General features: G+C 60.2%; 11 protein-coding genes across 11 annotated transcripts; 3 read left to right on the top strand and 8 right to left on the bottom strand.

Moving 5' to 3' along the window:
• Positions 1 to 380: 380 nt before the first annotated feature.
• CRN1 (uncharacterized protein) lies at positions 381 to 2,899 on the bottom strand (the record flags this gene model as incomplete). The annotated part of the gene is made up of 5 exons (XM_060602838.1): positions 381 to 2,098; positions 2,289 to 2,353; positions 2,395 to 2,543; positions 2,717 to 2,818; positions 2,879 to 2,899. The coding sequence occupies 5 exons, from the start codon at positions 2,897 to 2,899 to the stop codon at positions 381 to 383; spliced, it is 2,055 nt and encodes a 684-aa protein (XP_060459192.1).
• Positions 2,900 to 3,203: 304 nt separating this feature from the next.
• Positions 3,204 to 4,220, top strand: CcaverHIS019_0603870 (uncharacterized protein; the record flags this gene model as incomplete). Its single annotated transcript, XM_060602839.1, has 5 exons — positions 3,204 to 3,407; positions 3,442 to 3,681; positions 3,745 to 3,944; positions 3,992 to 4,071; positions 4,105 to 4,220. The coding sequence occupies 5 exons, from the start codon at positions 3,204 to 3,206 to the stop codon at positions 4,218 to 4,220; spliced, it is 840 nt and encodes a 279-aa protein (XP_060459193.1).
• A 44-nt stretch (positions 4,221 to 4,264) lies between these two features.
• CcaverHIS019_0603880 (uncharacterized protein) lies at positions 4,265 to 5,059 on the bottom strand (the record flags this gene model as incomplete). Its single annotated transcript, XM_060602840.1, has 1 exon — positions 4,265 to 5,059. The coding sequence occupies one exon, from the start codon at positions 5,057 to 5,059 to the stop codon at positions 4,265 to 4,267; it is 795 nt and encodes a 264-aa protein (XP_060459194.1).
• A 334-nt stretch (positions 5,060 to 5,393) lies between these two features.
• CcaverHIS019_0603890 (uncharacterized protein) lies at positions 5,394 to 7,184 on the bottom strand (the record flags this gene model as incomplete). Its single annotated transcript, XM_060602841.1, has 2 exons — positions 5,394 to 6,902; positions 6,936 to 7,184. The coding sequence occupies 2 exons, from the start codon at positions 7,182 to 7,184 to the stop codon at positions 5,394 to 5,396; spliced, it is 1,758 nt and encodes a 585-aa protein (XP_060459195.1).
• A 204-nt stretch (positions 7,185 to 7,388) lies between these two features.
• CcaverHIS019_0603900 (uncharacterized protein) lies at positions 7,389 to 9,625 on the bottom strand (the record flags this gene model as incomplete). The annotated part of the gene is made up of 2 exons (XM_060602842.1): positions 7,389 to 9,077; positions 9,110 to 9,625. The coding sequence occupies 2 exons, from the start codon at positions 9,623 to 9,625 to the stop codon at positions 7,389 to 7,391; spliced, it is 2,205 nt and encodes a 734-aa protein (XP_060459196.1).
• A 492-nt stretch (positions 9,626 to 10,117) lies between these two features.
• CcaverHIS019_0603910 (uncharacterized protein) lies at positions 10,118 to 10,796 on the top strand (the record flags this gene model as incomplete). Its single annotated transcript, XM_060602843.1, has 6 exons — positions 10,118 to 10,148; positions 10,375 to 10,493; positions 10,528 to 10,567; positions 10,600 to 10,674; positions 10,709 to 10,713; positions 10,749 to 10,796. The coding sequence occupies 6 exons, from the start codon at positions 10,118 to 10,120 to the stop codon at positions 10,794 to 10,796; spliced, it is 318 nt and encodes a 105-aa protein (XP_060459197.1).
• A 135-nt stretch (positions 10,797 to 10,931) lies between these two features.
• Positions 10,932 to 13,271, bottom strand: CcaverHIS019_0603920 (uncharacterized protein; the record flags this gene model as incomplete). Its single annotated transcript, XM_060602845.1, has 3 exons — positions 10,932 to 12,433; positions 12,468 to 12,927; positions 12,978 to 13,271. The coding sequence occupies 3 exons, from the start codon at positions 13,269 to 13,271 to the stop codon at positions 10,932 to 10,934; spliced, it is 2,256 nt and encodes a 751-aa protein (XP_060459198.1).
• Positions 13,272 to 13,448: 177 nt separating this feature from the next.
• CcaverHIS019_0603930 (uncharacterized protein) lies at positions 13,449 to 15,909 on the bottom strand (the record flags this gene model as incomplete). The annotated part of the gene is made up of 7 exons (XM_060602846.1): positions 13,449 to 13,871; positions 13,905 to 14,215; positions 14,267 to 14,432; positions 14,470 to 14,817; positions 14,852 to 15,328; positions 15,364 to 15,668; positions 15,714 to 15,909. The coding sequence occupies 7 exons, from the start codon at positions 15,907 to 15,909 to the stop codon at positions 13,449 to 13,451; spliced, it is 2,226 nt and encodes a 741-aa protein (XP_060459199.1).
• Positions 15,910 to 17,036: 1,127 nt separating this feature from the next.
• On the top strand, positions 17,037 to 18,125 carry CcaverHIS019_0603940 (uncharacterized protein; the record flags this gene model as incomplete). Its single annotated transcript, XM_060602847.1, has 4 exons — positions 17,037 to 17,234; positions 17,281 to 17,607; positions 17,655 to 17,941; positions 17,984 to 18,125. 4 exons carry the CDS (start codon positions 17,037 to 17,039, stop codon positions 18,123 to 18,125), a joined length of 954 nt encoding a protein of 317 aa, XP_060459200.1.
• A 140-nt stretch (positions 18,126 to 18,265) lies between these two features.
• CcaverHIS019_0603950 (uncharacterized protein) lies at positions 18,266 to 19,033 on the bottom strand (the record flags this gene model as incomplete). Its single annotated transcript, XM_060602848.1, has 3 exons — positions 18,266 to 18,624; positions 18,678 to 18,879; positions 18,974 to 19,033. The coding sequence occupies 3 exons, from the start codon at positions 19,031 to 19,033 to the stop codon at positions 18,266 to 18,268; spliced, it is 621 nt and encodes a 206-aa protein (XP_060459201.1).
• A 4,134-nt stretch (positions 19,034 to 23,167) lies between these two features.
• On the bottom strand, positions 23,168 to 25,670 carry CcaverHIS019_0603960 (uncharacterized protein; the record flags this gene model as incomplete). Its single annotated transcript, XM_060602849.1, has 3 exons — positions 23,168 to 24,234; positions 24,291 to 24,365; positions 24,401 to 25,670. The coding sequence occupies 3 exons, from the start codon at positions 25,668 to 25,670 to the stop codon at positions 23,168 to 23,170; spliced, it is 2,412 nt and encodes an 803-aa protein (XP_060459202.1).
• Between the last annotated feature and the right edge of the window lie 906 nt (positions 25,671 to 26,576).

Genomic DNA, 26,576 nt, shown 5'->3' on the forward strand with positions numbered 1-26,576 from the left:
GCTACCACTGGCCCAAGTGTGAGGGTGTTACCAAAGGTATGCGAGTTGGTCGAGCAGTGGGGCCCTCGGACCTGGATTCTGTCGATGGCACCACTCTGCTAATCGCTACCGACGGCCCCTCAGCGTGTATAGCGGCCACGATCTGTGGGACCACCTACGCGAATTGATCCAAGCAGGTTGGAAAACGACAACGAGGTATACAAAGAGAATGTCCTGGCCGTGGTGTAGTTGCCGTCAGTGGAGCAGTGCATCCAGCATTGCGTCTATCGCACAGTGTCGCATTGGCCGACAGACACAGTGAATGGTGTCAGTATCCCTCCGCTGCGGGCTGGTACCCTGTCAGACCATCAAGTCATACATCGTTTCGTGATAAATGGCAACTAGGCAAAGCCGCCCGTGGACCCGAACCCGCCGGCTCCACGCAGCGTCGCCTCGAGGTCATCAACCTGCCGCACAGGCGCCATGTGCACGCGTTCGAGAATAAACTGAGCCACACGGTCGCCCTTGGAGACGTTGAAGTCATCCCCGCTGTAATTGAAGAGAAGGACCTTGACCTCGCCGCGGTAATCGGCGTCCACGACACCTGCACCGACGTCGATGCCGTGCTTGGATGCCAGACCCGAGCGCGGCGCGATGCGCCCGTACGTGCCGGCCGGCACAGCGACGGCGATGCCGGTGCTGATGAGGGCCTTGCCGCGGGCAGGGACAGTGATGCCGTCCGCAGCGTACAAGTCATGACCAGCCGAGAACGGAGAGCCGCGAGTGGGGAGAGTTGCTCCCTCGTTCAGGAGCTTGATGAGGAGCTCGTCAGTGGCGTTCGGCGCGCCGTTAGGGGGAGAGCTCGACGCTGCACCGGAGTCAGGCTTGGCAGCCAAGCCGGCCGCGCCCAGCGCCGCACCACCAGCAACGGCGGATGCAACGCCAAGTGCCGCCTTCGGCGCGGCCTCGTCCTCGCTGCTGTCCGGCTGCTCGATCTCGAGGTCGCGGCTCTTGACCTCGGGCTCGTTCTTGGGCTCTTCCTTCAGCGGCGGGGTCACGGCCTTGGGAGGCGTCACAGCCTTGGGCGCCGGCTTGGGTTCCTCCTTAGGCTCGGACTTGACCTCCTCTCGCAACTTTGACTGCTGCTTCTCGGGCTTGGGCGAAGAGGGTCTAGGCGTGCTCGGCGCGGTTGGCTTGGGCGTCGCGAGTGGCAGCTTGTTGGCGCTAGTAGCGCGCGTCTCGAGGTCGACAACATTGGGGCGGGCATCCTTGCCAGCGAACCACTCGTCAGCCTTGAGCGCCGGCTCTGCACTGTTGGCGGGCGGGAAGATGTCACTCTGGAACCCCTCGGCCTTACGAGGCACGATGAACGAGAGAGGCGTGACATCGCGGCCCGAGAGCTTGAACGCGCGCGCAATCTCGTTCTGCGAGACGTCGAGCGCACGGCGGGGCAGGAACCCGATGCCGCGCTGAGGGTCGCTAGTCTTGTACTCGTTGAGGAAGTGGAAGTGGTCTCCCTCAAACTCAAAGTAGCGGATGTTGCCGTCGCCCTTGCCGGCCAGGAAGAGGACGTCGTTACCCTCGGCAAAGTAGGGGATGATTATACCAGAGGACGAGTCGAGGCTCTCGGTCTGCAGCTGAGTGAGGCCTGCCGTCTCCCAGAGCATGAGCTGGCGGTCACTCATGCGGCTAAAGCCGGTCGTCGCGAGGCGGTCGCGGTCGCCGAGCCAAACAACCCGCGAGCCCTTTATGCCACCGTGTCCCTCGGCGACGCGGACTGCATCGGCGCCAGCACGCGGGTCGAAAACACGCAGCTTGCGGTCGCGGCAAGTGGTCGCGAGCGTCGTGCCGACAGAGTTCCACGCGATGCTCTGCACGCTGTCCTTGTGTCCTGTCAGTGAGATCGTCGGCTTGTCTGGCGACCCCTCAATGTCCCACACGCGCACGATGTGGTCGCCGGACGCGCTTGTAAGCACGTTGGCAGCCGTCGGGTTGAACTCGACCTGTCCGACTTTGCGCCCGCCCGCATTCAGCTTGCCGACCGGGGCAAAGTCCTCAGGTTCCCACTTGTCCTCGCCCCAGCCCGCAAAGATCGAGTCGTCGACTTTCCAGATGAAGACTGGGGTCAGCGTGAGCTCGAGTAGTGAAGCGAGTCGTCGCCCAAGGGAGCGGCACGAATCTCCGACTGGGGTATCGTGCAGGCCAACGAGGCACTATAAGCGTGCCAGCCTGGCGTCCATGTCACAGGCGAATGGAAGCTTCTCGCCGGCGGCATCGGAAGGACCTAAGCTCCACCCAGAACAACTCACTCTTCCCGTCCTCGCCTCCCGACACAACCAGGTTATCGTCGAACGGTGACCACGCGGTATCCAGGCTGCGGTCAGCTCGTTTGCGTCGCCTCAACGGCAGACTCACACAGGCCCCGAGTGTCCACGCGCCAGCGGGAGGATGTCCGGGAGCTTGGTGGGGAAGCCCGACGGCTCGGGGAGCGCGTATGGCGAGAAGGCGGGGAAGATGGCGAACGCGCCACCACCGGAGACCTGCCAGTTGACAGCGATGTATTTCTGTGGTTAGTAAGCCAGCAAGCCGGACAGAATCGGCGGAGCGTCTACGGGAGGACTGCAGCCCAGGCAGAGCGGACAGCGGAAGGAGGCCGACCAAGCCGTTGTCGAAGGAGGCTGTTCTGGGCTTCTGGGCTCTCGCCCCGCTTGGCACCGGATCCGTCGACGCAACTCACCCCTCCAACAGTAACCATGTTGGTGTCCCACGCGCTGCCGCTAATCTTGACATTCTCGTAGTGGACCTTTGACGGCTGCCCGTACACGTGACGGTAGCTGCTCTGTCGTGTGAGTCGGTGAAACTGCCAAAGGCGGTGGTGCATCCCAGTTTAAGAACTTACGGAGCGCACGAACCGAGACATGATGCCGAAATGCCTATTCCAGAACGAGTAAACCGGAAGAGAAGTGGAAGATTGCGGATGAAGAAGGATGTAGGCACAATCTCGGTAGGCAAAGGGGGAGGAGGAAGGGGGGATGTGCTGGCAATTACCTTGCTCCCCTCCCAACCACCCATCGTCATCAATCAACCAAAGCAATCGTGGGAGATTAAACGTATAGGCGTATATCTTCCCGCTCCAGGACAACATTACCACTGTCCATTCTCCAGATCTCCAAGCCACACTTGATTCTTGTCTTCACTCCTCTCCACTTGCCACTGACTCACTAATGTCCCTCCCTTTTGTTCCCATCAGCGAGTGCTGCCTTCGCGGCTCCAAACTTCCCGGTGAGCCATCGGGCCAACTCCAACACGCGGGCACGACAGTGGATGGGCACACCCTGCGCATTGACAGGTACTATGCACGCCCCGCCGAGATCAAGCATCCGAAGACGTGCGTCGTGCTGTTCTACGACGTATTCGGGTTCTCTATTGTGAGCTCAACAGCTTCTGGAGCTGACGACGCAGCACAATTCAAAGATCCTCGCCGACACTTATGCTGCCCACCTCGGCATCGAGGTATTTGTGCCAGACTACATCCCCAACCCGCCTCCAGCCAACTCGCTCGACTCTTCCATCGAATGGTACCCCGGCTCGAAGAAAGACCAGGGCTGGCTGGGATATCTGTGGAGCAAAGTAAGCTTGCTCAAGATCCTGCCGTACGCGCGGGGTATCTTGGACGGACAGGCACTGCCATTGGTCGACAAGGTAAGTGGTGGGCTTGGGGCCGCAAAGAGATCAACAGGGATATCCAAGGAAAGCTGATTCAAGGCCGTTGCGGACGTCACGGACGCGGGGTACACCACCGTTGGTGCCGTCGGGTACTGCCGCGGTGGGACGATGGTGTCCTACCTCCTCGGGAAAGGCGACTCATCGCCCTTGGCCGCGGGCGTGGCTTTCCACCCAGAGTACACACCAGCACGATACCCACTGTACACGCGGCCGGCAGCGTTTGTGCTTGCCGAGGTGGAGTGAGTAGCCCTCATATCCCCGGTTGGCTCTATGAAGCTGACAGCAGCGCTTACATCTACGGCGACCGCGTAGACGAGATAATGAACAAGTTTGGCAAGGCGCCAAACGAAGCCACATTCTTCAAAGGTGAGTAGAGTAATCCGTGACAAACTCACGCAGACACGGCACATGGGTTTGCCGCGCGCCCGTCTTTCGAGCACGAGCCCACGATGAAGGCATTCCACGACGCGAACGGCCGCGCCGAGGCGTTCCTCCGCCGCAACCTGGGTCTGTGAACAATATATGTACAAAATAGCAATGTATGCTCTCTAGTCCCAATCTATCGCCACTTGCCCTTCCATACCTCGATGCCCTCCCAGTCCTCTGGGCCCCAGTGCCAGCCCGCCCGCTCCAATGCCTTCACCACCCGCCCATGGGCCACGCGGCGCATGGTACAACCACGCTGCCGACCCATCTCCATTGCGGCATCCACCACACGCGGATCCCGTCGCTCGAGGCCAATGTACACTGTCGGCGTCCGGCGTCCGGGTCGTGGTGCCGCCGCTCGCTCCAGCGCCGCCCAGAGGGCAGGCGTCATCTCGGGCGCATAGATCGTGTCCGTGGTGACCACGAGGTCGTACTGCGCGTCGAGGAGGGCGAGAGAGGCGCTGGATTTTGGATCGGTACTTGTTGATCCACCCTGTTTTGATCCGCTTGGTCCGCTCTCTTCGCTGGCAGCGCGTACCGCATCGAACCAGTCAATCTCCCTCGCCTCGATTGTCCCACAACCCCTCGGCGCTGCCGCTGCGTTTGGCGATAGCACACGCGACACCACGGGCTCAATGTCAGATGTCACAACGTCGTATCCGAGGCTCGCAACTGTGAGGGCGAGATATCCGACGCCAGCGCCGAGCTCAAGCGCTCGTCCGCGGTTAGGTTTGAACTCGATTGCCGAGGCAAGGTATGCCGAAAGAACCTGTGCGCCGAGCCACAGCGTCGTACCAGTTGTTCCGAGGCGCGTGCCATCGGCATCGACGGCCTGTTGGAGCAGCGTCACTTCATCGCCGTTGGGGAGGCGAGTGTGCAGCGTCGCAACGTGTTTCGTGTTTGGAGCGGGGAGGACCTCGGTGTCCATGATGAAGGGTTGCCGAGGGAAGAGTAGTAGGTAGAGAGTTGTGAGTGGGGGATTGGGCGAGCGACACCGAGGTCCCCGACGGCGTGATGGTGCGGCTAGTGTGTTTGATAACTTTGAAGTGTGCACAAGTCGAATTTCTGGACGCAAACATGGGCCCCCACTCTTGACAATCGATGATCAGGGACCGACTGCAACTCGGGCTCAGCCGTCAACTGTAGATTATAACAGCCTCCTTCGACGTCGTCGGCCATGTACTGGTTCGGACGTGTGCCTAAGCATGTAGCTCTAGTGGAGATGGATGCATACAGAGTGGTGTCTACAGTGGTGTTGTACATCAGACTTCGCCAGGCCATTGGCTAAGCGCAAACTGCCACTTGGTGTACATTTCGCCAAACATGTGCCGGAGCGCCCACTCCTCATAAGAGTCATGCTGGACGATACTCACGACGCGCTGTGGGTTCTGCGGGTCGCCGACTTCAGTCGCCATCCGCCCAAGTCGACCGGTGATGATCGAGTACACCAAGCTCTGACCCTCACGTCCCCCAGCCATCTTGGCCGACTTGGAGAGCTTACTCACATCCAGCCCGTTCAGGAGGTAGATCGAATGGAGGTGGGGAAGGTGGAGGCCTGGCACGGCGGCGCGCGTCGTCAGGAGCATGATGTGCGGTGCCTCGGCTGGTGGGGGCTCTACTCCGCCTTCGAGAACCTCGGGGACGAGCGGGATAACGTTGAGTCCGAGCGCCGCGAGCTCGGCAGTTGCACCGGCAACGGACGCGCCGTCGGGAAGCACTGCGAGCGAGTACGTCCCGCTCGGAGGAGGAACCGTCGCGTGTAGGAACGCCATGCCCTCGAGCAGTGTGACGGGGAGTCCTGGGCGCGGCTTGTTGGCGGACTTGCGGAGGGGGAGCGTGTCAAGGTCGATCTCGCGGCCCTTTTCGTCCACCACAGGCGGCATGAAACCCGATTCGCCGGGCCGCGCAAGGTCAAGGGCAGAGAGTTTACCCTCGGGGCTCACCGAGAACGCATAATGTTTTGGTTTCCTCTGTATCGGCTGGGCTGAGACGGCGCCCTCCCGCGCGGCGATCTGCGCCATCGTCTCGCGCAGCGCGACCTGTCTCGGCGTAGCGGCTGCGGAGAAGTCGAGGTCGAGAATCTGCTTGGCTGCCGCACCGCCCTTCGGCCGCACCCATCCTCGCCCGTAGATGTGTCTGCGTGTATTGTTGTCCAGCGTGGCGCTCGAGAAGACGCTCGTGATGCTCTTGCGCCGGCTAAAGTCGGTGTACCCGTCCGTCTGCCTGATACCGAAGAGCGAGTCGAGCGCGTCGGCCACAGCCGGTGTGTGCTTACGACTCGGGTGCCGTTCCAGCTGATTCTTCGTCATGCGCGCGTGCGGCAGCGAACCGATCTGTGAGTCGATTTCGTCGACAAACACATGCGTCACGCCGCGTAACCGATCCCCTAATGACATGTTGCGCTTCTTGCCAGCCAGCGAGAGAAACGCACGCGGTGTGCCGAGCACAACGCGCGCGTTCAATTCAGTCTCGCCTTCGTTCGAGACAGTGCCTACGCTAACATCACCCAGCGCGGAGAGGAGGTCAGCCACCTGCCGCACGAGGTGCGGCGTCGGTAGCATCATGACAACCCGGCCCTTCTGCTGGACGATCGACAGCGCCGCGAGCACCAACGCAAACGTCTTACCACGACCCATATAATCGCGCAAGAAGATGTCGACGCCACCCTTCTGGACACCTAGCAGAAAGGCAAGTTGTGCCGGCGTCGGCGCCACGCATTCGGGGTACACGGCGAGGAGGCGGTCAATGACGGCTTGCGGCACGCCGGCTTTCTGTCATCAGACCAAGAGGTTTCTTGAGCTCACTTTCCACGCATCTACACTGTCAATTTTAGGCGCGGAGGGCCCTGCCTCGGCGGCATTGGCAGACTTGGCGTACTCGACGAACGGGCCCGACTCCCGCAGGCCGAACTTTGGAGTCGATGAGCCGGCGTCAGTGACGAGGGTGCGCCATTGGGAGCACGAGGTGAACACTGGTGCAGGTGCAACTGCCCTCAAGAGTGGAGTCCGCGCGAAGCGCGAGGCCACAGAACACGCTCTTCGTGCGTGGCTCATGGTGCGTTGGGTGGCAATACAACATGTCTTGGCTGAACGTCATGCAAATCTCAGTCTCCGAAACTTTGGTTCCGCACGGGCGGGCATAACAGACTGCCCCACTCTTACGTCGCTCCTTCTACGAGTCCCACGCAGTGTACACACATTCATTCATTCATGCTCTTACAATCCAATGTGAGTTTCGCGTAATATGCTGTCGTCTTCCTATGCCTGCCGCCCTGCGCCGCCAAACACGAGCTTCTTGCCCTTTTTGTTGCCCTTCTTCTTCCGCCCTTCAGCCGCAGCCGCAGCCTCGGGCTCAGGCTCCCCTTCGCCCTGGAAACCGGCCCACGCGGCGTCAACGCCAGCACCGTCAATGTCCTCCTGCGGCCGGCCCCACACGCGCGCAGTGGATGGGCCACGGAGGGCGCTCGCGAACGAGCTCACCGGCGATGGCGGGGCTGGCGCGTACGTAGGGCGAGGCGGGCTCCCCGCGTCCATAGACGGGAAGTGCTCAGCGTTCTCGGCGTCGAGACGTGAGCGCTCGAGTGCCATCGCCAGTTCGGCGTCTGCGAGAGGCGCCAGCGCAGAGTGCACGACGTGGACTTCGGGCGGTCGCTTGGCGCGCTCAGCCTCTTCCCAGCGCTTCTTGTCCCGGTCCTCACGACGGCAGCGCGCGCGCCGCTTGTCCCGCCGCGTCTTGAGGGGCTGCTCAAACTTGGCGAGCACATCGGCTGGCACAATGCCCACGAGGTTTGCCTCCACGAACACGACCTCTGTTCCGACCGGTAGGTGCGAGAGGTACTTTGTCCTCTTTCTGAGTTCTTCGGTGACGGTCCCAGAGTCGTAGCCGGTCGTTGGGAAGGAGAGTGTGGGCGGGAGGTTGTCGTACGAGACGAAGTGGGTGAGGAGGATACGCATGTCGAGCGCACTAAGGTACACGTGGGCGCCAAGCGACGACTGATAGAAGCACGCTGCTGGTGCGGCAGCTGGAGCAGGTGATGTGAGCAGCGCCGCGCCGCCCCGGCTCTTGCGTCGCTGACTCTTCGTCCCGGCGTCGAGGTTGGGCATGGGGTTTGGTTCCACAACCACATTCGGGGGCACACGTACGGTCTCGACGTTCCCGTACGTCGCCGCTGCCGACGCAGCCAGGAACTCAAGCGGAACGTTGAGATCGTGGTCGTCTTGCTTCTCCTTCTCGACGAGTTCAGCGGCCCGGCGTCCGCGTTCACGTTGCCGCTCCTGCTCTCGCCGCTCGCCACCAACAGCCTCACTCCATGCGCGCCGCGCCTGGGTCTCATGCTTGCGAACGGCGTCGGTCATGAGCTCGATCTCGACCTTGCCCACTTGTCTCTCGACCTTGTCGCGCGCTCCCTTGACAAACGCGCGCCCTAGCTCGTCACCAGCGAGAAGATCCCATTCGCGCTTCAGCTCAGCGAGCTCACGCTGCAACTCCTTGAGCATGTACTCGGGTGAGGCGAGAGCGAAGCGCGAGTACGTGAGGACATCCGGGAGAAAGTACCATGGCGCGCTGATCGGCGGGATCGCGTCGGACGGCCACGTCGCCGTAGATGGGAGCGCGAGCGTCGTCATCTGGGGCCGGTGGAGCAGGCGCATATGAATTCGATGGGCCCTCTTACCGAGCGAAGAATGGGACGCAGTCTCATCGCCGTTCGCAGCTGCAGCCGCCTCCGACTCGTCTATCGCACGCGCCTCAGACATCATCGTCGCGATCTCCGCCGATGGTGCACTTCTACTGTCGCCCTGCGCCGCCGACACCATCGTCGCGGCATCGAGATACCGCACGCTCTTGAGCATGCCCTCATGGATCGTGTCGCCACAGATTGGACAGCTTGCGGCCTTTGGCACCTCTGATAACGCGATAAAGTGCAGGATGCACGGCAGGCAGAAGATCTGGGGTCAGTGCGAGCGTGTGATTGACGTACGTGTCCGCACTTGGTCATCCGGCCTGCGACGGGCTTACTGAGGCAGATCGGGCAAGAGCGACCCTGCCGCTCCTCTTCAATCCGGCGACGACGCTCAGCCGCCTCCTCGCCGGCCGCGTCGTCATCCGTGTCGGTATCTACAAAACCCTGCGCGACAGAGTACGCCGAGAAGGTCGGGACGAGCACCTGCAGGATGTTGGGCCAGTGCAGGCTGATATCGGGGTCGGCAAAGTGAGCGCCGTACCCCACGACGTCGGTGGGCTTGAGCATGAAGCGGAAGCTGGCGTTGACAAACTTCTCGCGCGTGAGCGCGCTGCCCTTCCACGCGTCTCCGCGGCGAGAACGCCTTGGGGGGCCTACAAGGCCTGTGGTGGGCCCGCGGGGTGGGAGAGAGAAGCCGAGCCACTGTGACGGGTCCTCGCCGCCGTCCATGACCAGATCCGGCTTGCGCCCGCCCAGCTTGCCCTTCCTCGCACTTTGCGGGGCGCGACGGTTGTGGACTTGCTGGGCTGGCATTGCACTGGAACTGGCTTCGGCGGACGGCGCAGAGGTGCAAGTAGTGGGAGACACCGAGGACAGCTCGGATCCGGATCCTGAGTGATGGACTTGAGTGGCGAATGCCGATGGGAAAACCACGGTGAGAGTGGGTCCCGGTGATGTTGTGGTGGTGAGCTAGCTGCCAGGGCTAAGCCCAAGACGGTGCTCTAGAGGAGTCTTGAAGGGGTTGAGATGGTGTATCTTCTAGTGGAGCAGAAGTAACAAGAGACGCGTTTAACAGGTGATACACGGGTTGGTTGGGGTTGGGGGGAGTTCTAGTCCTTAAGATTCGCACGTGCGGTGACTCAACTTGGTCCGTCCACCAGAAACCAATGTGGCACACTTCCCCATGGGGTATTGTTGGTCGGTCCAGCATCCGCCCATCCCGCCCATGCCGGTTATTCGCGTTCCTGTAGCGACTTTGAACTACTACATATCTATCATTCTCCTTACAACCAGAACAAACTCACAATGGCTGGATCTCCCGAGTACGACATTCCAGGTGGGTACATGCTGTGTTAGAGGGCAGTCAAGTGTACGAGTGCTATATCTCTTGATTGCTATATTCGTCGCTCTAGATCCCTGTACATCTGGTGACGCGTCGACCAAACGAGCGCGCATCTCTCCGCTGTTAGAGCATCGTCGCGAGCTCAATGATCTGTTACCCTGGCTCGAAGAGTATATAGCCGTCTGCTGGCTCGTGGACCCGCTGGTCGAGCTGACACCAGGCTTCGTCTACGCCTCCCTCGTCACTGCCGGCGGCCTGATGGGCTTCATCAAGAGGGGTTCCGTCGCCTCCCTCGTCGCCGGCGGCGGTTCAGGCCTCATCGCTGGCTGGGGCGCTTACGTTCGTTCTTCACTCCTTGCGTGGCTGATCCCAGCGCGTGTCGCACAACCCCAAGGACGTGCGCGTCTCCCTTGGTGAGGAGGTGGCAAGTATGAACTGACAGCAGCCGTTGCCGTCATCCTCACGCTGCTCATGGGCAAGCGGTTCATCGCATCAGGCAAGTTCATGCCCGCGGGTCTGGGTGAGTTCATTCTTCTGGAAGGAACTGACATCAGTTACTGTCCGTTATGAGAGGGGGAGAGGAACTGACCACAGGCGCTCTCCATCATCATGGTTGTGCGGTACGGCATGCGCCTGCAGTAGAAGATGCAGTTTTGCTACGCGGAGAGGCGAACGATGTGTGACTAAGCTGACTTGAACCTTGGGAATGGGAATACTCAGGGGGATGGGTGTCTGACATCCGGCCACAACGAGCCTAATGGACAGATGCATGCAAGTCTACTCATCCTCGTCGCTACTCCCACTGTCGAGGTCGGGGATCTCCTCGTCCGAGTCAGCGTCCTCCTCCGTAACTGCCACTTGAACCGGCACCAGCGCCGCGGGCGCGGGCGTAGCAGATTTACTGCTCGACATGAACGGCACAGCGGGCGCGGGAGCTGGTTCAGGTGCAGCAGACACTACCTCTGCAAACGGAGCTGCAGCAGGGAGAGGAATGGGCACCGTGAATGGTGCTGGCACTGGAGCGGCGGGGGCTGACACTGTCGGGAGCACGGCGACTGGCTGTGGAGGTGGGACGGGCATAGCCTTGACCGCAATAGGTGCTGGTGCTGGCATCTGGGCCCTAGGCGCCGGTACGGCCCCATTCCCTGCCTCCCAGGAGTCGACGGCCATGTCGTCGTCATCGTCCTCTTCCTCGTCTTCCTCCTCGTCATCCGGGTCCCGGAAACCCAGCTCGCGCCGGACTTTGCGCTCAGCCTCACTCTCGGGGGCAAACATGTGCAGCTGCGCCAGCGTGGGCAGTGGGCGCGACAATGGCGGGAGGGCGGGGTGTAGGAGAGCATCAAACGCCGCGTTCCTCTCTACCGTGGGAGGTAGGACGGTGAGGAGGAGCGTGCGGATGTCCCTCGCCGTTCCAGCCGCCTCGAGGGTCGCGGCGTTCTGCAGTGCTGTGTCAAGCGCACCACGGACCGCTGTCGAAGAAGAGGGGTCGGTAAAGGCCGGTCGGGCCGCGAGAGCGGCGTAAACAGCCAGGTGGACGCGGAGGGAAAAGTTGAGCAACGCGGGCTGTGCAGCGGCATGGAGGGCTGGCGAGAGGTCGAGCGCCGCGTGGAGGATCTCGGCCTCGATATGGGAGGTGGCACGGGGCGCCCGGCCCTCGAGTCCGCCGACCAGTGCGTCCTCTGCACCACGCGCGCGCTTCTTCCCCTTCCGCCCGGTGCCCGTGGCGGACGTGACAGCGAGTCGAGCGTCGAGCAGGGTCCCCAAGACACCCAAGGAGAACTTGAGGAGGCGAGAGGTGTACTCGGCAGGGAGGATGGCGGCGGGGTAGATCTGGAGGAGGAGGGAGTGGAAGCGGAGTAGCTGGAGGCGCGCCTCCGCCATCTGAGCGGGTACGCGCTCAAGGAGGTAAACGGTGTGCTCGAGAATGACGGTGAGGTGTGGCACCACGTGATCTGCACACGCGGCCATCGCGCCGCCTAGCAGGAGGAGACCTGCGCTCCAAACACGCGGGAGGGCGGCAGCGAGCGCAGCGTGATGAGTCGGGCTGACGTGGGCCGCGACAGGCGTATCAAACGTCAGGTTGAGAGCGCGGAGGGCTGCGCTGACAATCTGTGCAAGAGGGACGGGGACGGGTCGCGCAGTCGCAGTTGTGAGGAGAGCAAGCCCAAGCTCAGTGTAACCCTCGACAGCCAGGAGAGAGATGTTGACACGCTCCACCGCGTCCACAGGAAAGGTTGGGATGGAAGTAGGCGGCGGCGGCGGGGACGCGCGAGGCGGTTCTGCCATCAGTTTGGTCTGAGCATTTGTGCTTACCTTCCTCCATCGCCTCGGCGGTCATGGCACCTAAAGCAGCGGCGAGGCCGCCGAGCACATCCCGCATGTCCGTCCCCCATGCGGAGGGTGCACCGGCCTTGCCGCCAGTCATGTGCAGGACGGCCAGAGTCTGCGCAGCCGCGTACCGTACGCTCTCCGGCGCGTCAGAGGTGCCGAGCACCAGCGTTGTCATGGGCGCGCGGAGTGCCGGTGCAGCGGGCCGGAATGGGGCGGCGGAGGCAGTGATGAGAGCGCGGGCTGCGTCCAGTGCGTCCAAAGTCGCAGGCCAAGCGCGGGCCTCTACCAATCGCTCAAGAACACGGGACATGGAGACGGCAAGCTTGCCCATCGCAGGCTGGACAACCTCACGCTCGAACGCGGGAGCTTGCGGCGCCGCATCTACAAGCGCACATGACAGCTTCATGAAAGAGGGGAGAGCCTCCGGTGTGGTCGATGGCGCCTGCCGTCAGCTGGAAGCGCTACTCCTGTTAGCTGAAAGGCGTAACCTACTGCCAACACGCCCAAACACGCCCCCATCCACCCCTTCCCGAACTGCGAGGCAGCGAACCCCTCCGTGTCCTGCTCGATCACAATCGCTGCCAGTGCCGCCGCGGCAGGTTCGCGGGCCGTGACGGCGCTATTGAGACGCGCGAGCCACTTCCCAAGCTGGCCCTGTGGGAGGAGGGACGGCTGGACGAAGGGAGCATGTAGAGACACGATCTCGTCCGCCGCTGATGAGGGGAGAGGGATCGAAGTGAGGAGCGCCAAGAGCGTCGTGCCCGACAGGGCTGAGGGCGACGACATGGCGGCGATGTTGTTGTGAACAGACGATCTCAGAGGAGAATGGACTGGCAACTTCAGAAATCTGTCAACAGGCGCCCGTGGGAAACTAACCTCCACCGCGCCCTCCCCCATCCACCAATCTTCCAAAGTTGGAGATGATGCGGCGACAAACAAATGCATACCATGCGCTGCTTCTATCTAATACGGGAGACCGCCGTCGCCAGCACCAGAGGGCTCGTCGAGATCGCGGTAGGATATAGGACCCTTACGTGCCCGCGGGTCTTCGCCACCAGGTGGTGCTGGAGGGAGCTCGGACGCGTCAAAATCGCGCGTCCGGCCCTTCGCGGGGCTGGCGCCTGCACCAGCAGGACCAGCTCCACCGCTGTTGCCACCATGCATCATCATCTGCATGTGCATCATCATCATCATCTGTTGCTGCATCGCCATGTTGAAACCCGGCTGGCTCGCAGCAGCGGGATTGAACATGGCCTGGCTCGCGACAGCTGGGTTGAAGGCCGGGAGGGCTGGGCGGCTGGGCAGCTGGTCGTCGACGGCAGCGAGTGTTGTGCTCGTGGGCTGGAGATGCTGGGGGTCCAGCGCGAACGCGTTGAATACATGCGCCTGCGGTCAGCTGATGATCAAGGCAAGACTCACCTCGTCCAGCTTGTCCTTGACGGCCACACTATGCTTGCTAATGATGTGCTTCATGACGAACTCTGGCGCACGGAACAACTTGCCGCACTCCTTGCAGCGGTACTTGTCCGCCTCCTCTTGTTTGATGTACGGTGCGAGCAGGCGTCGCGTCTCGTCTTCGATGTCGCGGCCTCCGTATTCGACAACGTCGGGGTCCTCGTCAATGACGCCGCGCACCTTGAGGTCAAGGTTCTCGACCCACCGCTCCTCGCTGCTCTTGGACGGGTATGTGTACCGCTTGCTCGGGGCCTCGCGCGCCGCGGTTTCCTCAACTTCGCGGCCCTCAGCCCCTGTTCCCTCGGCCTCCTTCGTCTCCTCCTCACCATCACGGCCAGACTCTTCAGGAGCAGATGCCTCCTCCGGCGCACGCAGGTGCTGGACACACTTGCGCTGCAGCTCTTCAGGGAACGCGGTCGGAACGACGCAGTAATAGCAGGAGTTGAGGGCATTGCGCAGATACGACATGTACTGGTCGAGCGTAATCTTCGCCTGCAATGTCAGCTCTCATCAAATGCGAACGACTGACCTTGCGTACGCGCTGCTCCTCGTCAAGCTCGTCGCCATCGAGGTTCTGCTGAGCGAGTAGACGGGTCACCACGTCGGCGACAACGTCGCTTCCGCGCTCATGGAGACCACGTGCCTTGTCTCCCTTATCCTGCTCCTCAGCTGCATCACCGCTCTCACCCTCAGCTGGCTGGTCGGCTTGCGGTGGGTCGGTCTCCATTAACCCATCCTCAAGCTTGAGTGCGAGTTCGCGTGCGCGCTCGGCGTCCGTCTCGAGGCGCGAGAGCGTGGTCGCGATTGCGGGCGTCAGGCGTATACGTCCGACAATTGCAGAGGCATTGACACCCATGTGGAAGATGAAGTTGTCGACCTGTAGTCAGCACCCGGAGAACACAGGAGCACACCTTTGAGCCGTCGATGGTGTCCACCACCTCCTCGACTTTAACGCCTTCCTCGTACTGGGCCCACCCAACACGGTGGAAACTCCGCTTCATGGAGGGCTCGGACAGCGCCAACCACTGGAAGCCAGACGCCTTGGCAAAGATGCCCTCCAGGTCCTTCCGCTTCGTGTTGGGAGGCACGGTCTTGACGAAGACCTGTCCCGGTCGAGGAGGAACCACCATCCGCAAGGGGTCGTGTGGTTCATCACCCAAAGCACGATCCAGAGCCTCGGGGTCGTCCTGTGCCTGCAGCTTGTCCTCAGAGTGGTCATAGTTGGCGTCGTCCCACTTGCCGTCGCGCAACTCGGCAATGTACTGCTCGACACCGGGCACGCGGCCCTGACGATTCACTCGCCGCCGCAAAGCCGCAGCCTCCTCAGTCTGCCCATAGCGTTCCTGGAACCAAGCATCGTCCCGGTGAGTGAGGTACAGCGCGAAGAGCTGCTTGTCAGGGCACATCTAATGGCTCGACTCACCTGGCGCGAGTAGTACTCCTTCTTGTATCTCTCGTAGCGCTTGGCCATACCATGCTTCTCTACCAAGACAGACTTGGGTAGCACACCCGAGTCTACGTCTCCGCGGATACAGCGCAAGTCCTCATCGTCGTCCTTGGCGGTTTGGGGATGAGACACGCGGAACCACTCAGCAAACTGCTTGAACGTGAGGACTGTCTCCAAGCTGGCGGGATCTGGCAATTGGTTGTAACGCCCAGGTGACGGCGATCGACGACGCTGGCGCTGGTGCGGGTAACCAGGGGAAGGGGACCGACGGCGCTTACGCTCTTGAAAGTCAGTCGAGGCCGCGGGGAGCCTTCCCTACTACGTACCATAGTCATCTTGCCAGCGCTCGTCGTAATCACGTGACACTGCATAATGGCGATCCGAATCGTATCCACGCTCGTAATCGCGGTGAGGAGGCACGTCGTATCCACCTCGGCCGCGCTCATCGGGCAGAGGGCGCTCGGGCGAGCGGATGGGAGACGCCTCGACGGGCCGGGCTGGTAGGCTTGAGTAACCGGACATGCTGACTGATCGAGAGCAACCTCCGCGTATGACGTTGACCGCAATGGGCGGGAGGAGCTCAAGGGCTTGGATGACAGCCGGAGAGATGGGGAAGGGGGGATCCGCAAATGGCCTGTTTGGTGACGTAGGCGTCTACTCGAACAGCCACTTGGTCACTGATGACACTCGCTGCGCACGCTGTGGGCCTCGAGCACGTCAGATGCGTAGGCTGCCAGTGACGGAGGAGGGATAGCCGGAGGTGAGGCGGATGGCGCACAGGAGTGGAGGATGTTAGTCGAGTAACCAAACGCTTGGTGAGGCCGTCAATACGTGCCGATGAGTATAGAGGTCACAGTCTAGCTTGTTACATCCACCCTTTTTAACACGTGAGAATTTAATTCCGGTGGTTAAGGGAGTGTGGCAATTGCTGGCAACTCGAATTCAAGGAATTACCTGGTGGGCATTGCTGCATTACTGACATTACTGGCTGCATTGCTGAGGCTTGTTGGTTGAGATATTGATGAGATCAAAGTCATAAGTCATCAGTCATCAGTCAGCCACAGTCAAGCGTCATGGCGGTCTCAGTGTTCAGTCGACTCATGGAATCAGGAGATCCAGGCATTGAAGATTCGATTGATGAGTATAAAGTATACTGTATGAGTGTATGAGTGTATACATAGCGCAATACAAACGGAGTGAGGGACAAAGAGACAACGGAGGATGTGCATTTGGTGGGGACCCCAATCGGATTCGAATCTCTTTTGATGAGGAATTCGATAATCCTGAAGAGATGAGATGGTTTTCAATGACGGCTGTGACCGGGTCCGGATAGCCAATGTCGTCACAGGAGTGTATTGACGCGGGGTAGGGTGTAGGGGATAGGTACATAGGTTACAGGCACTCACCACTCACAACCCACTCAACGTCAACCTCCCATCTACTCATCACAGCCATCAGCCAACATACGTCCCTCATCCCTTTCCCAGCCCTTCAGCTCTCTAACCCTCCAACCTTCCAGCCCTCCAGATCCTCTTAAGCACTCGACAGAGGTTCCCCCCTCTCTCTTTTCCTTATCCCCACCTTGATCTTTGTCTTTCACGCTTGTCACAACCCAACCTCCAATCCCACCTCCAATCCCAACACTCGATATGGCTTCCAGGGCTCTCGCTCGCCGCCCACTCTCAATCACGCGCGGCCTTGTTGCCGCGCGTTCCCTTCACGCCACCACACCATCCCTCAACGATAAGCCCAAGCCCGCCCCCACCACCACCACCTCCTCCTCCTCCTCCTCCACCACTGCTGCCGCCGCCGAAGGGGACAAGGTCCCGTCGCAGGGATTCCTCGGCGTGAGTCTGGTATTTGCATTCTCGCCGACTACGCAGCTAACTTGAGTCCCTCTTTTACGGCTCAGAGCACGCGCGTGCCGAGGGCGACATCAAGCTCTTAGAGAAGAAGCAGCACTCCAAGACGGTCGGCCGCGGCAAGTACGTTCACGAGAAGATCACGCATGCCGTTATCCCCGGACACCGTGATGCGTATCTCGAGGCCGCCGAGGCCTACTTCACCACTTTGGCCAAGGAGAGTTACAACTTGGGCAATGTCAAGCTCTGCGGAAGCTGGGAGACAATCGTCGGTGCGGTGGGCAACTTCACCCACATCCTAGAGCACGAAGGGTACAAGGGATACGACGAGACGCGCGTCCTGGTGGCCAAGAATCAGGTGAGTCGCCACGATTCGCCGCATCACACCCCGGCACTAACCTCCAGACGCTCCAGAAGCACCTCAATAACATGCTTCCTCACCTCCAGACTCGCCAGCACCAGCTCATGTCCGAGTTCGTTTTCCTCCCCATGTCACCACCTCGCGACAGCGGCTACCCCGATGGCGGCGTGTTCGAGTTGCGCACGTACCAGCTGCAGCCCGGCAAGCTTCTCGAATGGGAGTCGGCATGGAGACGTGGTGTCGAGGCCCGGCTGCGGTTTGTGCAGCCAGTTGGCGGTTTCTTCGGCCAGGTCGGCCAGCTGCACGAGGTCCACCACATCTGGCAGTACCCGTGAGTCGCTCTCGTTCTCGTTGACATGTGGCTGACACACAGTGACATGGCTACCCGCCAGGCTGCTCGTGGCAAGGCGTGGACGATCGGGGGGTGGGCCGACACTGTCCAGCAGACGTCGCGTCTGACCCAGACGATGAAGACGACGATCATGCTGCCGACGTCGTGGAGCCCGTTGCGGTAGGAGACGCTCTCTCTATTCCCAGCATTACAGGCTATTCCCCAGACAATGTTGTGTACGAACGTCGACTTGTGGACTCGGTTACTACGAATGAATACATGGACACAACTCGCAGTGCGCTGCGCTCGTCGGGCCTTGTTACGTCACACTTCGTCGGCCACTGCCTTGAGCTCAGCGCGCCATCGTTTGAGGCTCTCGCGTATCTCGCTGAGTGAGAGGTAGTAGCTGGTAAGGAACTTGGTCGCGGACGCTCGGGGAATCGCGTTGGGGTCCGCTGGTAGCGAGTTGAACCCCGGACCTGAACCTGAAGCTTCTGGTGGCGTCGTCTCAAGCTTCTCTTTTGTTTTGAGATGTGCGCCTGGGAGCTGCAGAGACGCGTCGTTCAATAGTGACCGCGGCTTCGGTGGCGACCGCCCCGACAACGCTCTGAACGCAGCCTCCGCCTCTCGAATGTGGTACGACAACGCCTCCTCTGCTTGGCTCATCTGATCGATCACCACCCCTGGCGTCAGATGGCACATTCTCTTTGTCCGGAACTCTGTGCCCAGAACTCACATATCTTACGCCGGTCCCAGTACCGCGTCTTGCGGAGCTGGGGATAACCCCACAACTTGATATTCAGATGATACGTCGCCTCGAGCTCAGAGATGCGCTCGAGCAGATCTTCGACAAGGAGCGCGCGAAAGCCTGTCGATGCGCTGGTGGCACATGCCTCCAGGAATGGCTCGGCAATGGTGTCCTGCCGGGCACTAGAAAACTGGTTGCGGTGAGCACTCTACGCGCGAAGCTACCGATACTGGCCCAGCTCGCCTTCTCAATCACTTACAACACCTCCACCGCTGATCACTCACCCTGTACAGGACGCGATCCTTCATGCGGCCCAGCCGCCGGCGAAGCCGGCCTCGGCCCATTGCGGGAGCACTCGAGTTCGGCGGAGTGCGGTGAGTGGGTATGGTGGCAACGACGAAAGAAGAGAGAGATGGAGAGTTGTGAGTGAATGACAAAGACGTCCATGGCCGACGGGCACATGTCCGCGTGAAGACGAGGGCGACAACGGTCTGTGCACGGTGCTCACCGCTGCACGTTGGCACGATCGCATGGAGCTGGGTCGCTGTCCGATTGTTGATCGTACCATCGGTGGACAAGAGCGGCAGTTTACGCGAGTGACGTGCGTGGCGTCAGGAAGATGAGGAAGGATAGAAGACAGAGTTTCGTGGTGGGTGAGTCACCCGGCTTCGCGAAATACTTTCCGTTGCTCACTTCTGGTTCAAAGGACCTCTCCCCCCCTACATCACCAACTCGAGTATCATCATCTCATCATATGATCATCATTCTCCATTCACTCCGTTACTCTGCGCCTCACGCATCTGACACTCATTTCCTATCTTCCCATCACCTTACACCACTTCCTCCCTCCCCATCATCACTCTTCTCGTGCCCCGCGACTAGCTCACTCATTTCTCAATTGACAGCACCGGGCCCAGTTACTTCCAACCTTCGTCTGCTAGTTATCGTCCGCGCATTCACCGACCTTCCGTCTGCTCACTCACTCCACAGAACCTCACTTCCTAACTCCCATCAGTCAGATCGCGCGTGCAGTGAATGCCCCTTCAGAGGCGTTCTGTGCTAACACGTAGAATCTATCTCCGACCAGGAGGCGCCATGAATCGCCACCAGAAGTGCGGCCCTAAGCCGAGTGCCAGATCACCTTCCTTCGACTTCCCTTTCGCGCAGGAGGGAAGCACGCCCGACTCGCACTTACAGAGGGTGACGTACCAATTACACGAGCTGTCGCAGCCTCTCTCACGGAGTACGCCCCTGGGTCGCGCGTCCGGTAACCCCCACCTTCCTTCGTGCAACCCGAGCGTAACACAACATCCCTCGCGCGCTGTACCTGCCACTCAATATCCCGCATCCACTCGGCACCGCAGCGGAGGCTTCGGGGCCCGTGGTTCGACCCATCCGATGTCGCAGCCGGTTCAGAAGCAGCCTCCTTCCCAGGGATCCCTCTACATGGGCACACCAGGTGACCAACCCTTCCTTGACCTAAACGCCGGCTTCGAACGTCAAGAGGAGGAATACAACGTCCCGTTCTCCGCGGACGACACATTCGAGGGCTTGTAAGCTATGCGATCGAATCGCTCCTGACTGACACAAGACACAAGCAGGAGGATGGCTGGGGTGGACAACACTACCCGCGTGGCTTCCCTGCGCCTGTAACCCAGCGTCCGGCATTACCTCGCGATCCTCCTCCTACCAGGCCCAGTGCTCCCGTCCGCGGTCTCCAAGGCTCTCATGAAACCGTCCGACCCTCTGGCTTCCATCGCCCTCGCACCAACGAGAGCTTCGGAGGCCTGGACCTGATCGTGAGTCTCTCCAGTTACCCATCCTCCTTCTCTCTGACAACCCGCAGGAGCGGCAACGCCTGCAGAAGGCTGAAGAGGGACTTCGAGCCTTTGAGGCCCGAGCCGCTGGACTTTCTAACACCATTCAGGAACTCGAAGAGGAGAAGCGCAAGCTGGACAACAAGGTCAAGGACCTCGAGTCTTAGTTGAAGCGCAACCAAGAGAAGGAGCGTGTTCAGGACAGAGCCCTCAAGTCAAGGGACAAAAAGCTGCAGAGCCTGAACATCATGTTGGTGTCGCAGCTCCTCAACATGCTAACGCTATAGGCTTGGCCAGTTACAGACTAATTCAAAGAACCTGAAGAACATGCACAGTTCGACCAAGGAAGCGATCGACACCTCCATCCTCAATGCTCGCAATGAGTTCAGCACCTTCAAGAGTGACGTTGAAACGTGCCGCCAGGGTGGGAAAGCCTGTGTTACGACGCCGCTGACCGCCAGACTTGGAGAAGACAGAGATGCGCTTGAAGCTCAACCGTCAGCGGATGGAGTCGCTGCAAGAGGTGGTCAGCTCAAGCAAAATGAAGGACGGCGCTGTCCTCCAGGAGCTTAAAATCAGTAGAGGACGAATCGGTTCGGCCAGCTAACGAATAGAGTGTGAGACAGCTGAGAGCGGATTGAAAGTCGAGAAGGCCATCAGGTGAGCTACCTCATTGTCAGTCAGTGGTTGATACCAGTGCTCAGTTGGCGAAGGACAAAGAGGGTCTGCTCAAGTTCGTCGGGGGCAACGGAGAGGCGTTCTCGTCGGCATTGAAGAGGTGAGACCTCGAGTATGACCTCTTGTACTGATTCAAGCCTCCACCTTAGTGGGCTTCTCTCGCCGAACGTTATCTCCACAATGAAAACCAAGATCGACAGCCTGGAAAAGAAGTAAGTTCCTTTGACCAACGCCGACTGACACGTAGGAACCAGAAGCTCCGTCAGGAGCGTCGAGCGGCTGAGCGCGAGCGCGACGAAGCTGTCAAGGCAAAGGAGAAGGAGATGGACGCGAGGAAGTTCGACCAAGACAAGGCTGTGAGAGAGGTCGTCCGGTAAGTGGAGAAGTGCGCAACAACAAGCTGACAATCAAGCCTCCAGGGGGAACTGGAGGAATGCAAAAGCGATGCGACCTCTGTTCGCGACCAGCTCAAGGGGAAGGAGATTCGCTTCCGGGAAGCACTGGCTGCCTCCAAAGCCGCGATGGCAGCCATGGAGATGTCTCTGAACGAGTGCAAGAAAGCCGGGGATGCTGGACAGGAGGAGCTCTCAGTATGTCTCTGTCTCCAGCTCTTCTGCTGACCTTCAAGCGCGTGAAGCTCAAAGAGACAGCGATTAGCGCGGCTAAGGCGATCGCTGAGGCGTTGATGGCCGAGCGTCAGGTAGGCCTGTGACGAGGACTTGCCGCTCACCTCAGGACCGCATTACCCAAATTACCGCTGACCTGGACCGGGCTCAGGAGGAGCTGGATAAGCTCAAGATCATCGGCGCCAAATCCTCAGACATGTCAATCAAGTATAACGACATGGCCGCCAGGTACAACGAGATGGAAGTCAAGCTCGCGATCTCGAAGAACGACAACCTTGATCTCCAAAGGCTGGTTCATGAAATGGAGATGCAGGTGAGTATGACATGGTCACCAGTTGATCACGCAGGCCCTAGCGCACGCTGGCGAATTGGTCGAGCGCGATGACAGGATCGAGGAACTGGCTTCGTCAATCGCCCTGCATGTCAGCTTTGAGGACTTCAAGGCACGCCTGGACCGCAACCAATTGGTAAGTGGAAAAGCGGCGGATGCACTCGAAGTGGGCTGTGTTGACGGACAGACCGATGATGAGAAAGGTAGGTCTATTTTTGGGAGGAAGCTGACAGCATAAGCCATGGTTAAGCACATCGAGAGTATGTTTTCTCTCGCGTTGCTCTAGCTGAACAGACAGGCGACTGGGAGAAGCGTAACTGCGGATTAGAGAACAAAGTCCATCAGCAACAGCAACAGCTCAAACCCAGACGACCTGAGAGCGTAAGTATATGGCCTTCATAAGCTATCCTCCGTTGGGCAGGGATGGACAGACTCTGTCTCACCCGTCATCGGCCATGAGCACTACCCAACGCGAGGACTTCGCTGACGACCACAGGCTAAGAACACTCCGACGCTATTGTCCGCTAAGAAGGCGAAGAACGCCAAGCCTAAGACGGTCGTCTACGGCGGCAAGCGCCGGCGGATCGATGCGTCCCCTGAGGAAGTGAATGCTTTCTCCGATGAGGAGACCCAGACGAAGAAGGACGAGGTGAAGAAAGTCCGCTTAGAGTCCGCGAAGCGCAGCCAGGTGCGTTGTGAGCCCTTAGAGTTGACATTAGGCGACGACCGCCCCCGGTGCCGAGCCTGCTTACGAGGAGACTTTGTCGGACTTTGCGTTGGGTGCCATCGAGCTCGACCATCTGAGGGCGCCCCAACAGGCTCCGCCGCCGTCGCAGTACCCACGCAACAAGGGTCGCAAGCGCTACTAGGCGACTCAGCCTCAAACTATGTCGACAACCAACAACCTCGCATCCCCTTCCCTCTCGCATCGCCATCCTCAATGCCTCGTTAATGCCTCATCACAATCAATCCCAAGAACATCATCTGTTGAACCATTGTACATGTATGCATCCATCCATCTATCTATCACTTCAGCACAGCTCCGAGGCCCATAAACGCCGTCGCCTCGTCGCCCCGCTCTGTGAGCACCTGATGAACGAGGCTCGTCTGCGCAGCTGCAAGATGGAGACAGGACTGGCGCTGCACACCAGCCACGTCGCGTAGTAAGCGATCGAGGCGTACCGCGTCGGCGCGGCGGTCGTCATCGAGACTGTCGTCGGGCAACACGATCTGAAGGTTCGCGCGGCCGAGGAGTTCGCCATCGGCGGCTGGCCAGCGCTCCGCGCGCGAGCGGCGATCCAGTTCCTGCCCAATCGCGACAGCCGTAATCCCCTCGTCGTCGCTCTCGTCGTCAACGGAAAAGCGGCCCGCAATGGCCTGCGCCTCAGCCGCGAATGCGTATACTTCGAGGCGGCGAGAGAGGTCGCCAGCTCCCCCGAGACTGCGAATGAGGGGCCAGCGGACCTCGCCAGCAACAAGCGCATCGACCGCGGCGCGGATCGCGTCGTTCACTGTCGCGTATGCGTCCTTGGTGGCACTCGGCCCGGGGACCTCCGATGGAGGGACGGGTTCGGGTCCATCCCGTGGTGGGAGCCAGCCGCGCGCGCGCATGTCGCGCGTCACGAGGGAGTGGGTCCGAGAATGCCCGTTGAACGCGAGGTAATCGAGCACAAGGGCGGCAGCGGCGCGGTCCGGCCCACGATAGAAGGGGCTGCCTGGTGGGAAGGCGAACGGCGTATCCTCGCGGGTGCGGAGCTTCAGCTTCGCTTTGAGCTTGGATAGGAGGACAGCTTCGGGTTCCGAGAGGCGGGGCGAACGTTTTGGCGATGGTCGAGAGGATGCCGCAAGGGAGGACGTCGATGACGAGCTGCTGGGCAGGCCAACGAGTTTTGGTACAGGCACTGCTGGTGGCACATCGCTGAAAGCCTCGTGTTGTGGTGCCAACGCCGCCCGGAGGCCGTTCCGCACACCAAGGACGTGCTCGACGATGTCGTACCGGAATGGTCCTGTCAAGTTGACCGCCACCGACTCCTGCTCGTTCCTCATGCCCACGGCTGGGTATAGACCGTGCGGCATCTTGCTGAAGGCGTGACCTGGGGTTAGATTTTCGGGACATGGCGAATTTAGAGCTTAGGAAGTGAGGCCTCACCGAGCAAAGTGCCGTTTCGTGTGAAGAAGGCGCGCCCGATCGTCATGTCAATACCGCAGCCCACCACATCACCCGCTGCTGTCAGCCCCAACGACAGACAAGTTGCTCACTTTTCCAAGGCTGCGAGAAGTCGCGCCCGTCGCCTCTGCCCTCAAACGTCTTGCCGTCGTCTGCGTGCCAACCCCAACTGCCCACGTTCCAGCCCACGAGCCTCCTGTGGTCGCATTCTGGCACAGACCAGCCAATGGATATGTGCCCCTCCGCTCCGATATTGAGGATCTCGACCTCGTAGTAGAACACGCCGACGCCGTGCGGAATCGGTGCCGACGTGTGAAGGCTGCACGCGTCCGTATCTGATTTCAACAGTGTGTCCCCCTGTTCTGGACGGAATGTGATGACAGGTCGCCACGCCCCCTCCCGATCCTCGACGGTGACGTCGAGGAACGACGTGAGCATCGGATCGCGGGAGCGGGGTGGCATCTCGAACATGACCGGCAGCGGGGTGTCAGCTGAGAGTGTCGTGAGGGAGATGTATGCGGGTCGCTCGGTGTTAGGAGGATGATCGGGCTCAGCGTGCCGTCGGCGCTTGACCTCGCCCTCGCTGTCCATCTCGTCGTCGTCGTCGTCGTCGCGCGCTCGTGTGCGCAGCCGCCGTCCGTCATCGCCGCGGCTCGCGCGGCGGCGATTGAATCGCCCTCGGGCCAGCGTTGCACCAGCGTCTGGCGCGGCGCCCCAGCCGTCAACCTCAAAAAGGTCGAGAAGCATCTGCTGCCCTGGGGCGGACTCGCCGACAGGGGCAGTACCTCGGAACGCGCCCCACCCGTCGTCGTCCTCGTCACTGCTGTCGATCGGCCCCACACCCAACCGGTCCCAGATATGGTCGTCGGCGCCACCGGGAGGTTCGATGTCGGTCGGGTCGAAGCCGTAAATGTGTCGCCTGGGCCGGCGGAGGATCGTGCTCGACATGCGCTCGTTACGCTCCTCAGCCCACCCCGATGACCCCGATGTCGGGTGCGGTCCGAGGCTCATTGGCCCGCGATTGCGTTCAGGCAGGCGTTCGCGGAAAGCACGTGCCGCCGCGCGATACTCCTGCACAGCTGCGCGGTTCTCCGCTCGCCGCACAGGGTCGTAGCCAGCCCGTCGCGCGGACTCGACCGCCTCGTTCCACACGTCCCGTTCTATCCCGTCGTTGGGGAAGGACATGCCGAGGCGCCGTTCGGCTGGTGTACCGAGCAGCCCGGAGAGGGTGAGGGCACCGTGTCCCTCGGTGCCGGCGATAGTGTGCACCGAAGGCTGTCCGCCTGCGCGCGCAGCTTGGAGCGCGTGTGTCAGCTCCGAGATGCTTGCAGGGAGGTCGACGTCTTCGTCTGTCCAGCTCATGGGTGGTTGTGAGGGAAGCAGTGGCAAGGAAGAAGTCGCAAGGGAAGGAAGAAGTAATGCGGAATTCAAATGAGATCGGCGGTTGAGGTGGCGATACCAAATGGTGGGTTTTGGGAGATGAGAAGGGTGTGTCGCCGGGGATGAGGGTGGTGATTTAAGGTGAGAAGAGAGAGAGGAGAGAGGGGAAGGAGGAAGAGTGTCTCTTAGGTATAAGATGGAGAGGATGAAGAAGTGACTGAAAGAATGAATATATAACACTAGATGGGAAGGAGGAAGGAGCTACGATTGACTTGCACCGTTGCAATGACTATCAATCTGCTCACTTGTCCATGCTAGTGGCAACTACTGCTTCAAGATACCTCCGCTCTAACAGCTAACAGTTAGCAGCTGGGGCCACTCCATTACTTGATGCTTCCCCAAGGCCCCAAAGCTCCAAAGCCAATGCCAATCGACAAGCTATGCATTCGTCCTGAATTCCTCTTTGTTGTGCACTTGATTCGCATGTTCACAAAGAGTCTGTTATCAATACGACTGACTGTATCAAGATCTATGAGCTTGGGTAGTGAGCGGGGAGAGGGAGGGAGGAATGAGACGCGTGGTGACTCTTAATTAATCCCCCCATATCCAGTGTACAGTACAAGTGTTACAGTTACAGTACACTTTGGTAGACTTGATCGTCACCACAAGCAACCTCAATCCTCATCCCACTCTTTCTGTAACCTCATCCATTCAACTACATCCCAACTGCGCCCCTACCCAAAGTCATTCAAAGACTCATCATCGCCATCTACCCTACCTTCCTCATCGTCCTGTCCGGGATGGCACTCTGATGCCTCCTCCCCCAAACCCACAGGGATACCCCCCTAACAACTCTCATCCCCTCCATCCACAACAACAACATTACTC

Source organism: Cutaneotrichosporon cavernicola (genome assembly GCF_030864355.1).
Source record: "Cutaneotrichosporon cavernicola HIS019 DNA, chromosome: 6".
Classification (NCBI taxonomy): Eukaryota; Fungi; Basidiomycota; class Tremellomycetes; order Trichosporonales; family Trichosporonaceae; genus Cutaneotrichosporon; species Cutaneotrichosporon cavernicola.